Source organism: Morone saxatilis, unplaced genomic scaffold (assembly GCF_004916995.1).
Source record: "Morone saxatilis isolate NCDOM2014 unplaced genomic scaffold, NCSU_SB_2.0 Contig22, whole genome shotgun sequence".
NCBI classification, from domain to species: domain Eukaryota; kingdom Metazoa; phylum Chordata; class Actinopteri; family Moronidae; genus Morone; species Morone saxatilis.
Genome location: NW_023339785.1, coordinates 21,911,298 through 21,925,348, shown reverse-complemented (window position 1 = coordinate 21,925,348; position 14,051 = coordinate 21,911,298). Strand labels below are relative to the sequence as shown.

The window sequence follows — 14,051 nt, the reverse complement described above, 5'->3', positions numbered from 1 at the left end:
CACACACACAGACACACATAGTCATTCGAAATAGCAAAAAATGAATGCATAAAAGATTTATCAGCTGCAGCGGGAAACATTTCAACAGGGTTTATTTTATTTAGTTTAGTCTAAAGCTACTATTTGTTCTGCAACTATAAGTAAAGGTTTTGACTGGTGCAATGCTGCCCTCATCTGGACAAACTCTGCCACTACATCCGACCCAACAAAAATCAATTCGCCTCATTTACATTTATACTGCATGTTCTCTGAGGTACTTAATGTTTGAATTGATCACAGCTCACACCGAAATTACTGATAAAGGTGATAATTTATCAGAAATACAACTGTGAGATTTGTTTTAATTGCGGAGGAAGGTGGTGAAGCCAATTGGACAAAAATACAAATTCCATAACCCAGATTAGAAAAATAGTGCTGGTCCAGGATATTCTATAAAGAGAAAAAACAATCCACCTGTTCTTTATAATAGATCACCAGACCAATGAACTGTGCTGTTTTACATAATATTAATTGGTGTGTGCGTCAGCAAGACTTATTATTATTATTATTCTTATGCGTCTCTTTTGCTCACCTGTAACTCAAAGGCGATGCTACTAATACCATTCATATATCATTACGTGCATTATTGTACGCAGTTTGCTGCATATTTATCACATTTGCATAAATCTAAGTTGAGCTAAAACACATTTTCTCACTTTTGACATTCACCTTCTCCTACAGTTTATGTATGTGCAGAATGAATATTATTTTATTATGCAAACTGCAATGTTGTAAAAAAAGAACTTAAAGATACATTAAAGCGTCATGAAGACATTTTAAAGCCTTTATTCAGTCCCATTGCAAATACATTAAAATGTGTTTTCATATGAATATAGTATTTTATCAAAATAATGCCACTCTGCATGAACACACAGCAAGTTTTGCTCAACGCGTTTCTTTTTTTCTTCCAGTGAGTCCAGAGATCAGTAAGTCTTCAGTGTCTATAGAAAAGGAGGCCAGGAGGCTTGTCTCTCCTCCAACTCCAGTGCCATCTCAACCTCCTAAATCCCAGTCGCTCCCCTGCCCTGTCCCTCCAAAACCCCAGGTTCCTCCTGTCACTGCGAAACCCCCGCCCCAAAGATCCCTGTCACCCCCCACTCCGGTTCCTGTCGCCCAGAAACCTGCGTCTTGCACAAGCCCACCTTCTCTCTCCAAAACGGCCACCTCACCCAAGACACCCCAGCCCCAGAGCACAACAGTTACCTCCCCTCCTTTTTCATCGAGAACCGCCCCGGAAAAGTCTGGTTCAAGAGCTCCAGGGCTTTCCAGCCAGACCCCGTCCTCCCAGCGAGGCCTGCCTACCCCAGCGTTACCCCAGGACGAGCCACCCTGGATGGCCCTGGCCAAGAAGAAGGCCAAAGCTTGGAGCGAGATGCCCCAGATTGTCCAGTGACGGGCGCAAGTTGCAGTGAGGTCTAGTACGTGGGCCCCAGCTGGCTCAGAAAAGATCTGAAAGCGGCTTCAAGTGAGCGTCTGGATGGACCACAATGCATTTGCACACAAAGAGTTGCTGTTTTCTCCTGTTTTATTATTATTTTTTTACTTCCTGGTTTCTGTCCTGGCTTAAGGCTTCGGATTGGTACAAACCCTCCAATCACAGCTAAAGACAGGCTCTTTCTTTATGCCCTTATGTTGTACATTCATGTTTTCTAAATGACAGGGTAGGACCCCAAAAGTTAACGCGTCTTACTTGAAGTGGATCCATTTTTTTTTTTCAACAGTCTTAGTGTGTTATAAGGTGCCTGAATGAGAGAAAATACCTGTAGTCTCACAACAGTAAATATACATTTTTGTCTATGGTTCCATTTGATTTCACTAAACATTTCAGGGAGGAGAAGAAGGAGACATTATTTTATAAAGATTTATTCACAGAAAGTTGGTTACAAATGAGGATAAAAAGTAAATATTTCTGTCTGTGTGTGTGTGTGGTGTGTTGTGTTGGTGTGTGTGTGTGTGTGTGTGTGTGTTAAGGCTCGCATTTTGAGAAAGTGGAAAATATTGTGACCAGAGAGTAAAACAGGATAACATCCAAGTTAAGCTGGAGAAAAATGTGCTGAACTAACTGCAGCTTGGTCAAATGTGCTGATCCACAACTGCTGTCTGTGTGTCGGGTTCTTTAGACAAATAATATTTCTTGTAACATAATCCGCAGACGTTAAACTAATGATGTGTTTTGTGTTAGAGAGCGCTGAGTGTGTCCAATATGTTCCAGGTTTGTCGATGTAAATTATATTTTTAATTCTTCTTGATATTTTGAACTACATTTGTCAGCATCCTACAAGACAAACCTTCTGAATCTGTTCAGGAACATCAAGAAAATCTATCATCACGTGGACTTTCATGTGTTTTTATAACTGTTTGATGCATCATTATGTTGGCAGCATGTTGCAGATCATGAAACATTTTACATTGTAAATGAAACAGAAATCAATATATTGTTAGTTAGCCCCTCAGATGTTGGTTTTCTAAAGGAAAGAAAGTGTCACAGCTGAACGTTTTCTTTGTATCAATTAAATCTATCTATCTCACAGTAGCTATATATGTTTTTTGTATTTTGTATTGCCTTTTGAACATTTGTCTTGTACATAAAATGTGCAGTAAAGAACAAAATAAATCTTTTTTTTTTCCGTGTTTTCATGTTATCTGCTTGTATGTCCACACAGAGTTTCTGCAGTGGAGTTATAAAAGAATTATATTTTTATTACAGCATAAAACAACCGAGTGCAGCAATTTGGGTGTGAAAGTGTGTAAATGTGATGTGTTAAAATGATTTTTAATAGAATACATTTTATGGTGATAATATCAGTATGGTGTCCAACAAAGTTATTATTGTTAACTAAAAACTAAAACTAGGTGTGAAAAAACATTTTAGTGAACTGAAATGTCAAAGTGTTTGTATTGTAACACCTATACTGGACAAATACCCCCCATATTATAGTAAAAATACAAAAACTAACGCTGGAGCTATTAAAAACTCAACTAAAAATAATTTGAAACAATAAAAGCTCAAGTAAAACAAGCAAACCACTCTGGAAAATAACTCAAAACCAATTGGAATTAAAAACAAAAATTAAGAACAGAATTAAAATTAAAACTAGGGATGCACGATGAAATTTTATTTATGATTAGCTGATAAAGAAAATAAAGGGAACATTTGAAGAGTCAGACCTGTTTGTTTGTTTTGTTTTTTTGTGTTAACAATAGTGATGTCAGATTTGGTCAGAGCAGTGGATTATTAAATAATACAATAATGCTCACTAGATCTTTCTATCGTGTGTAAAAACTACAGGTTAGAACTTATTATTAAAATACAAAAATGTGAAATTATCGGCCATGAGAAGCCGGTAATTATTGGCAACCACAATTAAACACTTGGTAAATATTGTATAAGCTGGTTCCAGTGCTTCATGCTACCATTATATTTAAATTGCATTACTGTTTGGCAAATGAATAAATAAATAAAAGGATTAATTTTCCCATCCACAATTTAATCCCTGGATGTATAATAAGATATAAGTAAAGATACCGGATTTGCAGCACTTTGACTGCATTCCCCTGTACAGTCAGAGTGCTGGCATTCACGCAGGCCTATGTGACTTCCTCCTTGTGTGCGGCCTGGAGTTTGAGCCAGATGTTTGTGTGCGCTTGTGTGCATCACTTGTGTGTACAGCATGAGTGAATGTTTGCATGTGAACGATTGATAGCCTGTGTGAGTGTGTGCACATACAGGAAGCTGCAATCAGTGAGAGGGCTGCTTTTAACTCCCCAGATGTCTTTTCTGGGTGAGTTAGGTAACACCGCTGCTGCCCTACTTCTGATACATGCACTATTACACACACACACACACACACACACACACACTGGACCAGCCAAGATTTGCGATCTGTGTGTGAGTCCGTGCCAAGTATCCATAGCGATGACTGCTGGGTGCTGACCTTCTCATTTACAGGTTATATAACCAACCAACTTGGCAGGAATCACAAGCACAGAGGTGAGGAGACAAGCAGAGGAGGTGGGGGTATTAATGTCCACTTACAGTGCTAGGATCAGTAAGAGAAACTTTAAAAGACAGACAAACAAAACAGCTAATAATGCTGCTGTGCTGCATTTTGAAACTTATTTATTCTAGTATTTATTTATTTCACAGCATCTATGGATAAAAATGGTTCATTGTAAGATAACAAAAACACAACAATTACTACTTCCAGGTGATTATACAATAATGAAAAAATACCTATGAATAATCAACTTCATTTATGCCAATAGATCCTCCTAAATGTTACAAAGTGGACCTTTAAATAGGAGTTAAAATATCTTGCCCATTCAAATGAATGCAAAAAACATGAATGTGATACCCATTGTACATATATATATATATAAGAGTAACTACCTAATAAAGACAATTATCATGGTGAATTTCAGAGGTTTGTTTTTGTATCATCAGGAATCAACAACAGAACTAATTTTTCAGTTTAACTAGATAATACAATATTAATCATGGCTGCACAATCGAGGGGGAAAAAATCATGTGGGAATGGTCAGTTTTGCATCACAATTTTTATTTTTCACTGAAAAAAAAACTGTTTAAACATGAGACATGAGATGGTGACAACAGCTGTCTGGAAGCAGAGGAAGAGCTGGAGAGGAAGCACAGCAGCAGAAAAGACTCTGCAGGGCTTTGAGGTTTGGTCTGACTGACCCGACCTCGTTGACCTGTGTGTACGAACCCTGTGCCGGGTGAGGTCAGATTCTCACACTGTCATTGTTTCCAGTGACATTATAGCTGACCATTTGATCTCCAGTGTGACAATGAATTCCAATTAACACGACGGCGATGGCGACGACACCGGCTGGTTGAGACTTGCAGGAAAAACTGACCAGTGTAGTCGATGAGGGCATTATCATATTTACAGCTGAAGACAAATTCAATCGTATTCTTCCCCTCAAAAAAGAATTCACATTAGCAAGTGTCAGTGAAGGCATCCTTGATACAGAACTGGCTGCCAGAGGAGGAGAGACTTTGCTCCCAATGTGAGAGGACGGGTAGAGATACACTTTCCCAGCTCATGTCCAAAGTACAAAACTTTAAGAGTGAAATATTTCCCGAATATAACCATAATATATATTCTGAATTTGAATCAAAAGAATAATCTCCCCTATTTACTGGGAGAAATCCCCAATTGCGAAATGATTGCAGCAACAGCCAGCACAAATAGAGATTAAAATAGAAAATAAATAATGCTCTTTGGCTGTTGTTTGTTTAAAAGAACCAATGATTATTTTCATTTTTGATTAAACTGTCAATTATTTTCTCTATTGATCGATTGTTTGGTTCAGAAAATGCCAGAAAATGGTGAAAAAAGTTGACCACCGTTTCCCAAAGCACAAGGTGACGTTGTTAGATGTCTTGTTTTGTCCACAACCTAAAGATATTCAGTTTGCTGTCATAGACGACTGAAGAAACCAAAAAGTATTTACACTTTTTAAACTGAAATCAGGGAATTTTAATATTTTCTCTTAAAAAATGACTCAAAATGATTCATCTGTTCTCAAAAGAATTGTCAATTAAAGGACCAGTGTGTAGGATTTTGTGCCTTCTTGCAGTAAACACTGCTGGTGTCTGTATTTGATGACCTGGGAATGAGAACAGTCTTTGAAGTGTGTAGGAAAAACTATGGTGGTCAAAACCAAAAAAAGTCCCTATCTACAGCCAGTGTTTTGTTTGTCTGTCCTGGGCTACTGTAGAAACATGGCGGTTCAACATGGTAGACTGCATGGAAGGCAAACCAGGGCATCAGTAGATTAAAAAAAGACTCATTCTAAGGTAACAAAAACACGTTTCCTATATTCATATGAATACACACATCAAACATACCTATGATTATTATATACTATTTCTGTCAATAGAACCTCCTAAATGTTACACACTGGACCTTTAAAATCCACGAAGCCCGACCAGTACTGAATCATCAAGGTGAGTGCTTATTTGCATAGACAGGATAGATCCTTGACACCAAGCAGAGCCTTTGATGACGAGTATTTACAGTATGCAATATGCTTGTCTCATTAAAGCCTCTATACCTCTATATTTAGAGGCGCTGGGATTGGCATAAGTAGGCCTTCAACCCTCCAAGAGTCCTTATACAACTGCAGCGAGCTGTTGCTAATCTGCAGTGTAATTATACTGAAGAGCAACAAATAAAAGGTTGAGCCAGGAAGGGAAGGAGACGCTGCTCCCCGTCTGCCCTCTATCTCTCCTTCTCTAATACAGTTTGTCTCCTTTCTGTCTCTTTGTAAGTTTTCTAACTGTGACTGAGTGACCTACATTTGCGCTGCTTGCATAAAGCATCTTCCTGTTTGTCCAGCTTCCCCAGTCTGTCTCTGTGTTCATGTGTGTTTCATTCAGCCGTCTGTGTATTTTTTTCAGGTGATTTTTTTCAAACATATTGGAGACATATGTATGTGTGAAAACAAGCTGTCACTTTCTCCGGTTGTAGTCCCAAAATGTAAAATCTCACTCTCTGCATCCACATGTAAGATTTCCTTCACACATTTTCTCTCATGCTTGTTTTCTCTCCTTCTCGAAGTGTCAGTTTTGTTCTCTTCAACGGTCTTTTCTTGGCTTCTCACACTTGTTTATTCTGCCTTGTTTATCCCACCATACACCACCCTCCTCTGTCTCCACTCTGCTTGAATCTGCGTCCATCAGTGGTTTGCAGGCTTTTCTCCGGAGACCTTCTACTTCTGAGGAATGTTTGTCTTGACCCAAATGTTGTTGAAAACTCCACTAATGTGAGTTGTTAGCTAACTGGTTAATAACAGGATTCACTTATGAAATCCAACAACTCAGGTCACGCTGCCAGCATGAACATACGAGCCAGTGTTGCATTTATCTAACTTAACTCAGCTCAATGTGAAATGTTACCCTGCTTCATTCCCCCTCGCTAACTACAGCTACATTTTTAACCCCTTCGGTCCGACTGTCCACATCAGGAGGGCAGTTAAACACATTGTGTGCAACTAAAGATCGTTTTAAATTACAGCAGAGAATCCAGAAATACCACATATGTCAGGCAGATTCTGAGGAGAAATGTGCATAAAATGATGCACAATGAAGTATTTCTATTTGGAATAAAGAACATGGAGTCTTAGGTTTGAATATAGCTCAAATGAAGAGCTAAAACTGTCAGTCAAAATAATTTACCTTAAAAATACTTAAGGGGAAACTACAGTAAAGCATACTGAATGTTAAGAGGTTAAAATCACACAGTAGGTCACGTAAGGTCAGGCCAGCCCACATATCATATCAACACATGTGCACATGCTCTCTCTCTCTCTCACATGAACACATACATGAGAAAGACCTACAAGAGCTGAAGGCACAGGCACACACAGGTGGCTACCTCTTGGCTAGTAATGTTAGCCTCCCAGCCAGCTCTTTATCCAGGAGCTTTATCCGTAAGTTCGTTATAACATTATTATCTGGGACCTTTCTTTTATGGCATCCCAATTTATGTGCAGGTCCTGGCATAGCAAGGAAATTCACTCCAATATTAGATAGTAATTAGTTTAGACCAGCATCATTTTTGGGTCATGTGGCCAGCCAAAAAAAAAGTTTGAAACAGGCTCAATTTTAAAACAGCAATAAATAAAATGTTTAGTTTTGTTGTTTTAATAAGTAATAGTAAGTATTTTGGTTCAAAATAACACTTGCATATGATTACTGTTGGCCTCCATGGGCCCCGCTAGCAGCAGCTTTAGGGGGCCCATAAAGGTTTTCCTTTCTGTCACCTTTATTGTTGACTAAGCATAAGTCATTCTTGATCTCCAACTAAAAATATAGCATTTAGCCAAGTTAACATTTTTTTTTTAAATAAACTTTACAAAAACTGGAGTTATTATGTAGTTATATGGAGATATTTTGACAACAACATGTGGCTGGAAATGCCAACTAGCTCCCACATCTCTCAGACTATTGTGCTTTGAAAGAATTGAGATTTCATCAAAGGGTTTGATTTATCTAATGAATTATTGAACACTAACTCAGTGGTGTAGCCCAGTAATCTGACTCTTTACTTTCTAGAAACTCAGCCAGCCCTGCAGAACACAAACAAAGGAGACGTCAGACTCTTTTCCAGTCCAGCGTGTTCGTGAACCCCCTGCAGGATCGAGAACACAAAAGCTTTTGGTTTATTCACAAGCTGTAGCTTCAGACTGTACTTTTGCAAACGTAATGCATACTAAAGTTTTACTATCAAAAACAGACATGTACAGAAAATATCAGAGAGATAACATACATTCATCTTGTGCAAATTCACCCGGACACATTTAGAGGCCATGGAGCTCTACAGGAGATTAACAACCTTAGAAAGAAGCAGGCAATGTAGTCACTGAAGTCAGTGCAAATATCTGAAAACATGAGGAGCGCTTGGCAAAGTAAAGAAGGTTGTTTTTTTAAGTTAGCAAAGCAAGAATGTGATATATTGTCAGTTGTGATTCCTCCAGACCATTGCTGTAAATCAGATGTGTTTTAGTCAACTCACACAAGAGGACATCAAATAATTCAAATATTTTGGATCGGTATCAAATACATTACATTACATTAGAAACCTTCGCAGTCGACAAGTGACATAATCTCTCATCTGTGTGAAGTGTTGATGAAGATGGTGCAATTTCAACACAAATTTGAAAAAAAAAAATACATTTGGACCACAGATGATACACAATATTTGTTTAGACTCTCAAATTACACTTTCAACACAGATTAAACAACAATGACAGGAAAACAACACAATTAGGAAGCATATTTTTTCGCCCTCTCTCTCTCTCTCTCTCTCTCTCTCTCTCTCGATGGAAGTGCCAGAGGTAGTTACACTACTCAGAAGGTCAATGATTGAATTCTGAAAGGTCAGGATATCAAATGGACCATAATCAACCATCATACTGTTTTTGCATAGCTCATTATTTTGCTGTTGAACAGACCGGAGGCGTTGTAATCACAAGCCATTTCCGAGCAACAAACCCCACAGTGTAGAGGAAGAGCGTCTGTGGGTAACTCTGGGATGCTCTCTTAACCCCTTAGGTTGGTGTCAGAGCCGGTTTGTCTGCATGATAAAATGTTATCATGAGTTTGGAGTGCTACAAAAAGTCAAAATGATACCAAACCCATCCTGAAGTTTAAGAATTCAATACTTGACAAATGCCACTGTGTTCATGTCCCAACTGGGTCACAGTTTATCACCATGCTGTTTCCTAATTAACATCTTCTCTTCTGAAACCATCTCTGTGATAATCCAAGAATGTGGACTCTCATCACAGATTTTAAAAAGCACAAACAATAGTTGTAACTGGGGTTAATTGCTCATTAATATGCGCCAACCGCAGTTGCAGGGGATAAGGCTGAGTTTGCCACAGTGGGAAAAAGTCAGTTCAATCCCACAATGTCTCCAAGAACCTGGACAATGGAGGAGGTGTTGGTGCATTAATGATCAGTGAATTCATTTGAACCATCTGTTATGTAATCTGGTTCCACTAAAGTTTGACGTTTTGGGAAGTGACGTGAGAGCACTATTGATCATTTCCTAAAATGTCAAACTGTTGCTTGCAGATACAATAGTCCCTAGAGGTTTTTAATAATTTAGATCTTTTGTTGGATTTTTTTGACTGACAGTTGTTTAATGTTGTATTGTAACGTTAAAGTGATAAGCAGAAGAGGTTTGGGGCAGAGTATCCAACACTTTGGATGTTACTTCAGTGGGATTTGTTTCAAACAATGGGACAAAAATTAATTATTTTAAGATGTTAAGTAGGGAACCAAAGGTTGTCGCACAAAACATTACAACAGTTGCCATAGCAGTTTATACATCGAAGTGAAAATGGAAGAAGTCCAACTTAAGGCACTAGAACTGCTGCCACAGATGAACAATAATTCACAGAGATCAGTTTTAAGCCAAAATCCATTTTGGTGTTATGCTTTGACTTTTTGGATGAGAACTCTCACAAATGAAAAACCCACTGACTCCTCATGTGACGGTATCTACAGAGGCTTTACTGTCATCTCATTCAACAGCGGGGGGGTTACCCACACTTACAAATTGTAGAAGAAAAAAAAAATTATAGGAAAAGTATATACGTGATTTGATTTTAGGTGGATTTTCCCTTTACGTTCTTTCAGGAAATACATTTGCCTCTGAATCTCAAATGTTTAAGAGTGATATGCTTTTATACTGGAGGGGTAAGTATATTTGACTAATGGATTTTCCCTTTGCTGGCCAGTTAGAGCCAACTCATCGTGGCTTTTTAGTGGTTGCCAGTTAGATATTAGCAAACATTACTGGCAAAGTTATATTAAACATGGTGGAGGGATAGAAAGCAGTTATTTGACTTGTTCATTAGTACAAATTAATATTAATTGTGGGTAAAGACTCAAATAATGCATCAAGAGAATATAATTATGGGGGAAAATTAAAAGATTATGGTATTACACTTAATTTTACAACGTTACATGGCTTTGGCCCTTTCAGTACAAAATAATAAATGCTTTGACATGACACTTCCAGTACTATTACACATGAAATAAGGAGAGACAAACACATCAGTAAATGAAGAAAATTATAAAATACAAAGAACCAGATTGACAAAGAACCATGTAAAATCAAACACGTGTATATAAAATAAAAAGGTTTGAAGGCAAAGCTCAACAATCTCTTTTAATTTCCAGAGATGAGCTTTTTGCCGTGTAAAAATAGTTATGTCACAGACATCAGCAAGGCCTCTATATTGTTCAAACAACATAATTTTTCTCAGAAATACGTTTGCGGGACTTTTATTCCCATTTATACTTGTTTACTTTCTGTGAAAATCACATTTGATGAATGGAAAAATCTCCATAAAGCGGGAAGAAAGCGTACTACTGAACATGTAAAATGACTCCACAATATGTTATTCTGTGGATCGAAGGCACTGGCCTTTACTCATAGCATACATCAGTCATTTGAATGGAGATCACTGCAGTAGTGTTGGCCTGCAAATAGGCTTACACACTGTTTTAACTAATTTAACTGATTTAACTTTATTCTGCGGTAACCACTCTAGCAATAGTGGACATACATATCCTGAGGCCTGTTTCTTTCCCTTACTTAAAGTGGAAGTGCAAAATAAGTCAGAATAAATACTGAATAAATACACTTAGGACATAATCAGAAATCCAGATGTTGCTCTCTGTATCACTGACAGGCTGTCTTTATGCCTGTGAGCGTTACAAGTATCTCAGCTAAAGAGGGGCTGAGGCCAGCACGGGAATCCAAATATGTTTAAATCAACATAGCTCGGATTGTGACAGGCCAATGACAACACTAAATTTGGGTCACCGGCGATCTAAAAATATGTGGTCTGGGAGAGAATCTGCCCTCAACTCCAGTTTCCAGAGTTCGCCCTGTGCAGTTTTCAGTGGCTGCCATGTTGGCTCCAAGCCGTTACCCCTCCCCACCCCTCTCTTGATTGTGCAAGTGGTGTTTTTGTGCGCAATCTTAAAACTTTGGGGCTCTTTTTTCCCGAGAGGAACGTTATTGCTGATGTTTGGGGTCAAAAAAACAGCCTTTGGAAAGTGAGCAGCTCAGCATCTCTTTCTGTAAAATGTAAACAATTTCACTGCATGCATAAATAATAATAATGACAAAATAAATAATGGAGAAAAAAATCCAACAAGTTTAACAAAACAAACAAAAAAAAAGGATGGATAAAAACACAAGAACAAGAGCCTTAAAGTACGCCAATGTAAAGGTTCAGTCCATTGTTATTCAGCTGCAGGATGCCGGGTCAGACAGGGACAGAAATGAAAAGAAGGAAGGAAGGAAGGAAGACAGGAATAATAGCTGTCAAATATGATTATGGTAAAGGTGTCAAACTAGTAAAGACATAGGTTTATCTGTAAATGTCTAACTTAGTAATGGGCATTCAATTTACAGAGATCATCATTATAATTAATCATTATCTAATCAGTTATTTTATATAATTATTCACTAAACTGTAGTGAGTGCATTTACACAAAAAGGTTCATTGGTCAGAATTTATACGTACATTTAAAGACACACAGTATGGGGACATTGATCGGTTGAATTAATGGAAGATGCCACTCGCAGTAGATTTGTGTGATTCTGAACCGGGGAATTTGCTTTAAAGCTATGTTCAGACAGGCAGCTCAGTCTGAGAAATCCCTCCCATCACACTGCAGTTTGTTTTGTTATTTTTTTCCTTCTTTTTTTGGCATGTCCACACGCAATGTGTATGCAAGAGGAAGAGCGTAGAAAAATGGAGGAGGGGCAGAAAGGAAACAGTGCAATCTGGAAAAATTAAAACAAAAGGAGCACAGCAGCTTGTTGCTGTACACAGGGAGACAAAAACATACACTTAGCATGTGCGCATTAGCGTTGATACACTGATACATCCAATGTTAAACGGAAGGTGATGATTCAGAGTTCCCTCCTGTCTGAACGTAGCTTCTGCAGGTCTGCACGGTTATTGTTTTTTGTACGGTGTGAGGAGAGTTTTATGCATGGAAGATATCTATTTATTGAGATCTATAGTATCTTTCTTGCTGCTTTTTGTTTGTTGTTGATGTGTAAATGAAGTCCAGCGCTGCTTTCAGAATGGGAGGGGTGCTACAATGTCAGTTCTTTGTGCATCAAAAGGAAGAACAACAGGTCAACTGCTGCTTTTGAGGAAGGTGTGTGCGGGGCAGGTAGTTTACTGCATCTTCCAGGTGGGTGCACACACGTTGACAGCATGTCACCGGTGCCTGCTGTGGGCCATGAAGAGCAGCACCTTGCGGATGCCGCTGAGGCGATCTTTCAGAGAGGTGAGGGCCAGGAACGGCAGCTGGGCTCGGCCTTCTAGCGGAAGAACGGCTAGCAACCACCAACACCACGAGGGACCGTTGGGACTGGTCTGAAGGGAGGAAGAGAAAGGAGGAGACTCAGTGATCAAGGATTTAAATACAAAATAATTATTAGAAATAACTTTAAAGGAAGATTTGGGTCTGTGACTATGGGTCATGCTAACTTTTTCTTGTTTAGTAAACTGGCAAATTGAACCAGAAGTAGATCCTCATGCAGTTAGCTTAAATAATTAGACACTATTTTAAAAAATACTCAATTAATTCCTCCAGGAAGTTGGGAGAATAAATAATTAAAGTCTATGACTTTGTAAATGATGTGTTTATGTGTACCTGAAGTACAGGGTCTTTCCCAGGCATGGGTCCAAAGTGTCCTTCAATGCGATCCTTCTGCTCAGTCTTCAGGGAGTTGACCCACACCAGGGCCTGGTCGTACACTGTGTCATGCAGAGACTGCAGCTCCCGCTCTGCCACACCCTCCACCTGCATACACACACATACATACACACACCGTTGAGCTATAACATCCCCAGGGAAGGTCTCGCAATCCACCATTTTCTCTGGCTCGACTTTCTACTCCAGCATACTCCTACCCGTCATCCCACGCCTCACCTTCCCACCGGGCGGCCCTCTTACCGTAACTCCTCCCAGGTACTTCCTATGTCGGGCCGTGTGTACTCCCATCCTTCTCCCTGTGCGTTAAGTCTACTTTGAACCTCCGTCCGTGCCGATGGGTGTCCACGGACGACGCCGTTCGGAGGAGATAATTCACCATCTCGGATCTCCAACAGGCAGCCGTAGTCCCTGCAAACCTAGAGAGCCGGAGGAGGAAGAGGAGGAGGAGGAGGAGGAATGGTTACACGTCTTGCGTTGTATTAATGCATGAGGAGCAATCCCCCCAAACCGACGCAGGTACTGGTCGCTTGGTACTGGGACCCTTTGGAGGTCGTCTCCGCAGACAAACCATGCCAAAGCAGTTGGCTTCACCGTCTCCCATGCATGGCGGGGCGAATCATCAGTATGTGTAGCATGGCTCCGAAGATATTGGGACGAGCGACGACGGCACAGTGGGGAAGGCCATGGTGCACACAAATTTATAGGCACATGTGCTTGTTAAAGG

General features: G+C 39.4%; 2 protein-coding genes across 4 annotated transcripts in view; one reads left to right on the top strand and one right to left on the bottom strand.

Moving 5' to 3' along the window:
* zgc:66433 (uncharacterized protein LOC321250 homolog) overlaps positions 1-2,324 on the top strand; it is a 50,431-nt gene extending 48,107 nt beyond the window's left edge. For all 3 annotated transcript variants that reach the window (XM_035669334.1, XM_035669336.1, XM_035669335.1), the window contains exon 16: positions 951-2,324. In XM_035669334.1, coding sequence (XP_035525227.1) covers positions 951-1,432 — 482 coding nt within the window. In that variant the 3' untranslated portion in view covers positions 1,433-2,324. The remainder of the gene's footprint in view (positions 1-950) is intronic.
* A 5,845-nt stretch (positions 2,325-8,169) lies between these two features.
* The window catches only part of LOC118333435 (LON peptidase N-terminal domain and RING finger protein 3-like), a 13,044-nt gene continuing 7,162 nt past the window's right edge, over positions 8,170-14,051 (bottom strand). Inside the window, exons 11-13 of the mRNA XM_035669061.1 lie at positions 13,610-13,654; positions 13,265-13,491; positions 8,170-12,984 (exon numbers count right to left, since the gene is read on the bottom strand). Of these exons, the coding sequence (XP_035524954.1) occupies positions 12,826-12,984; positions 13,265-13,491; positions 13,610-13,654 (431 nt within the window). The 3' untranslated portion in view covers positions 8,170-12,825. The remainder of the gene's footprint in view (positions 12,985-13,264; positions 13,492-13,609; positions 13,655-14,051) is intronic.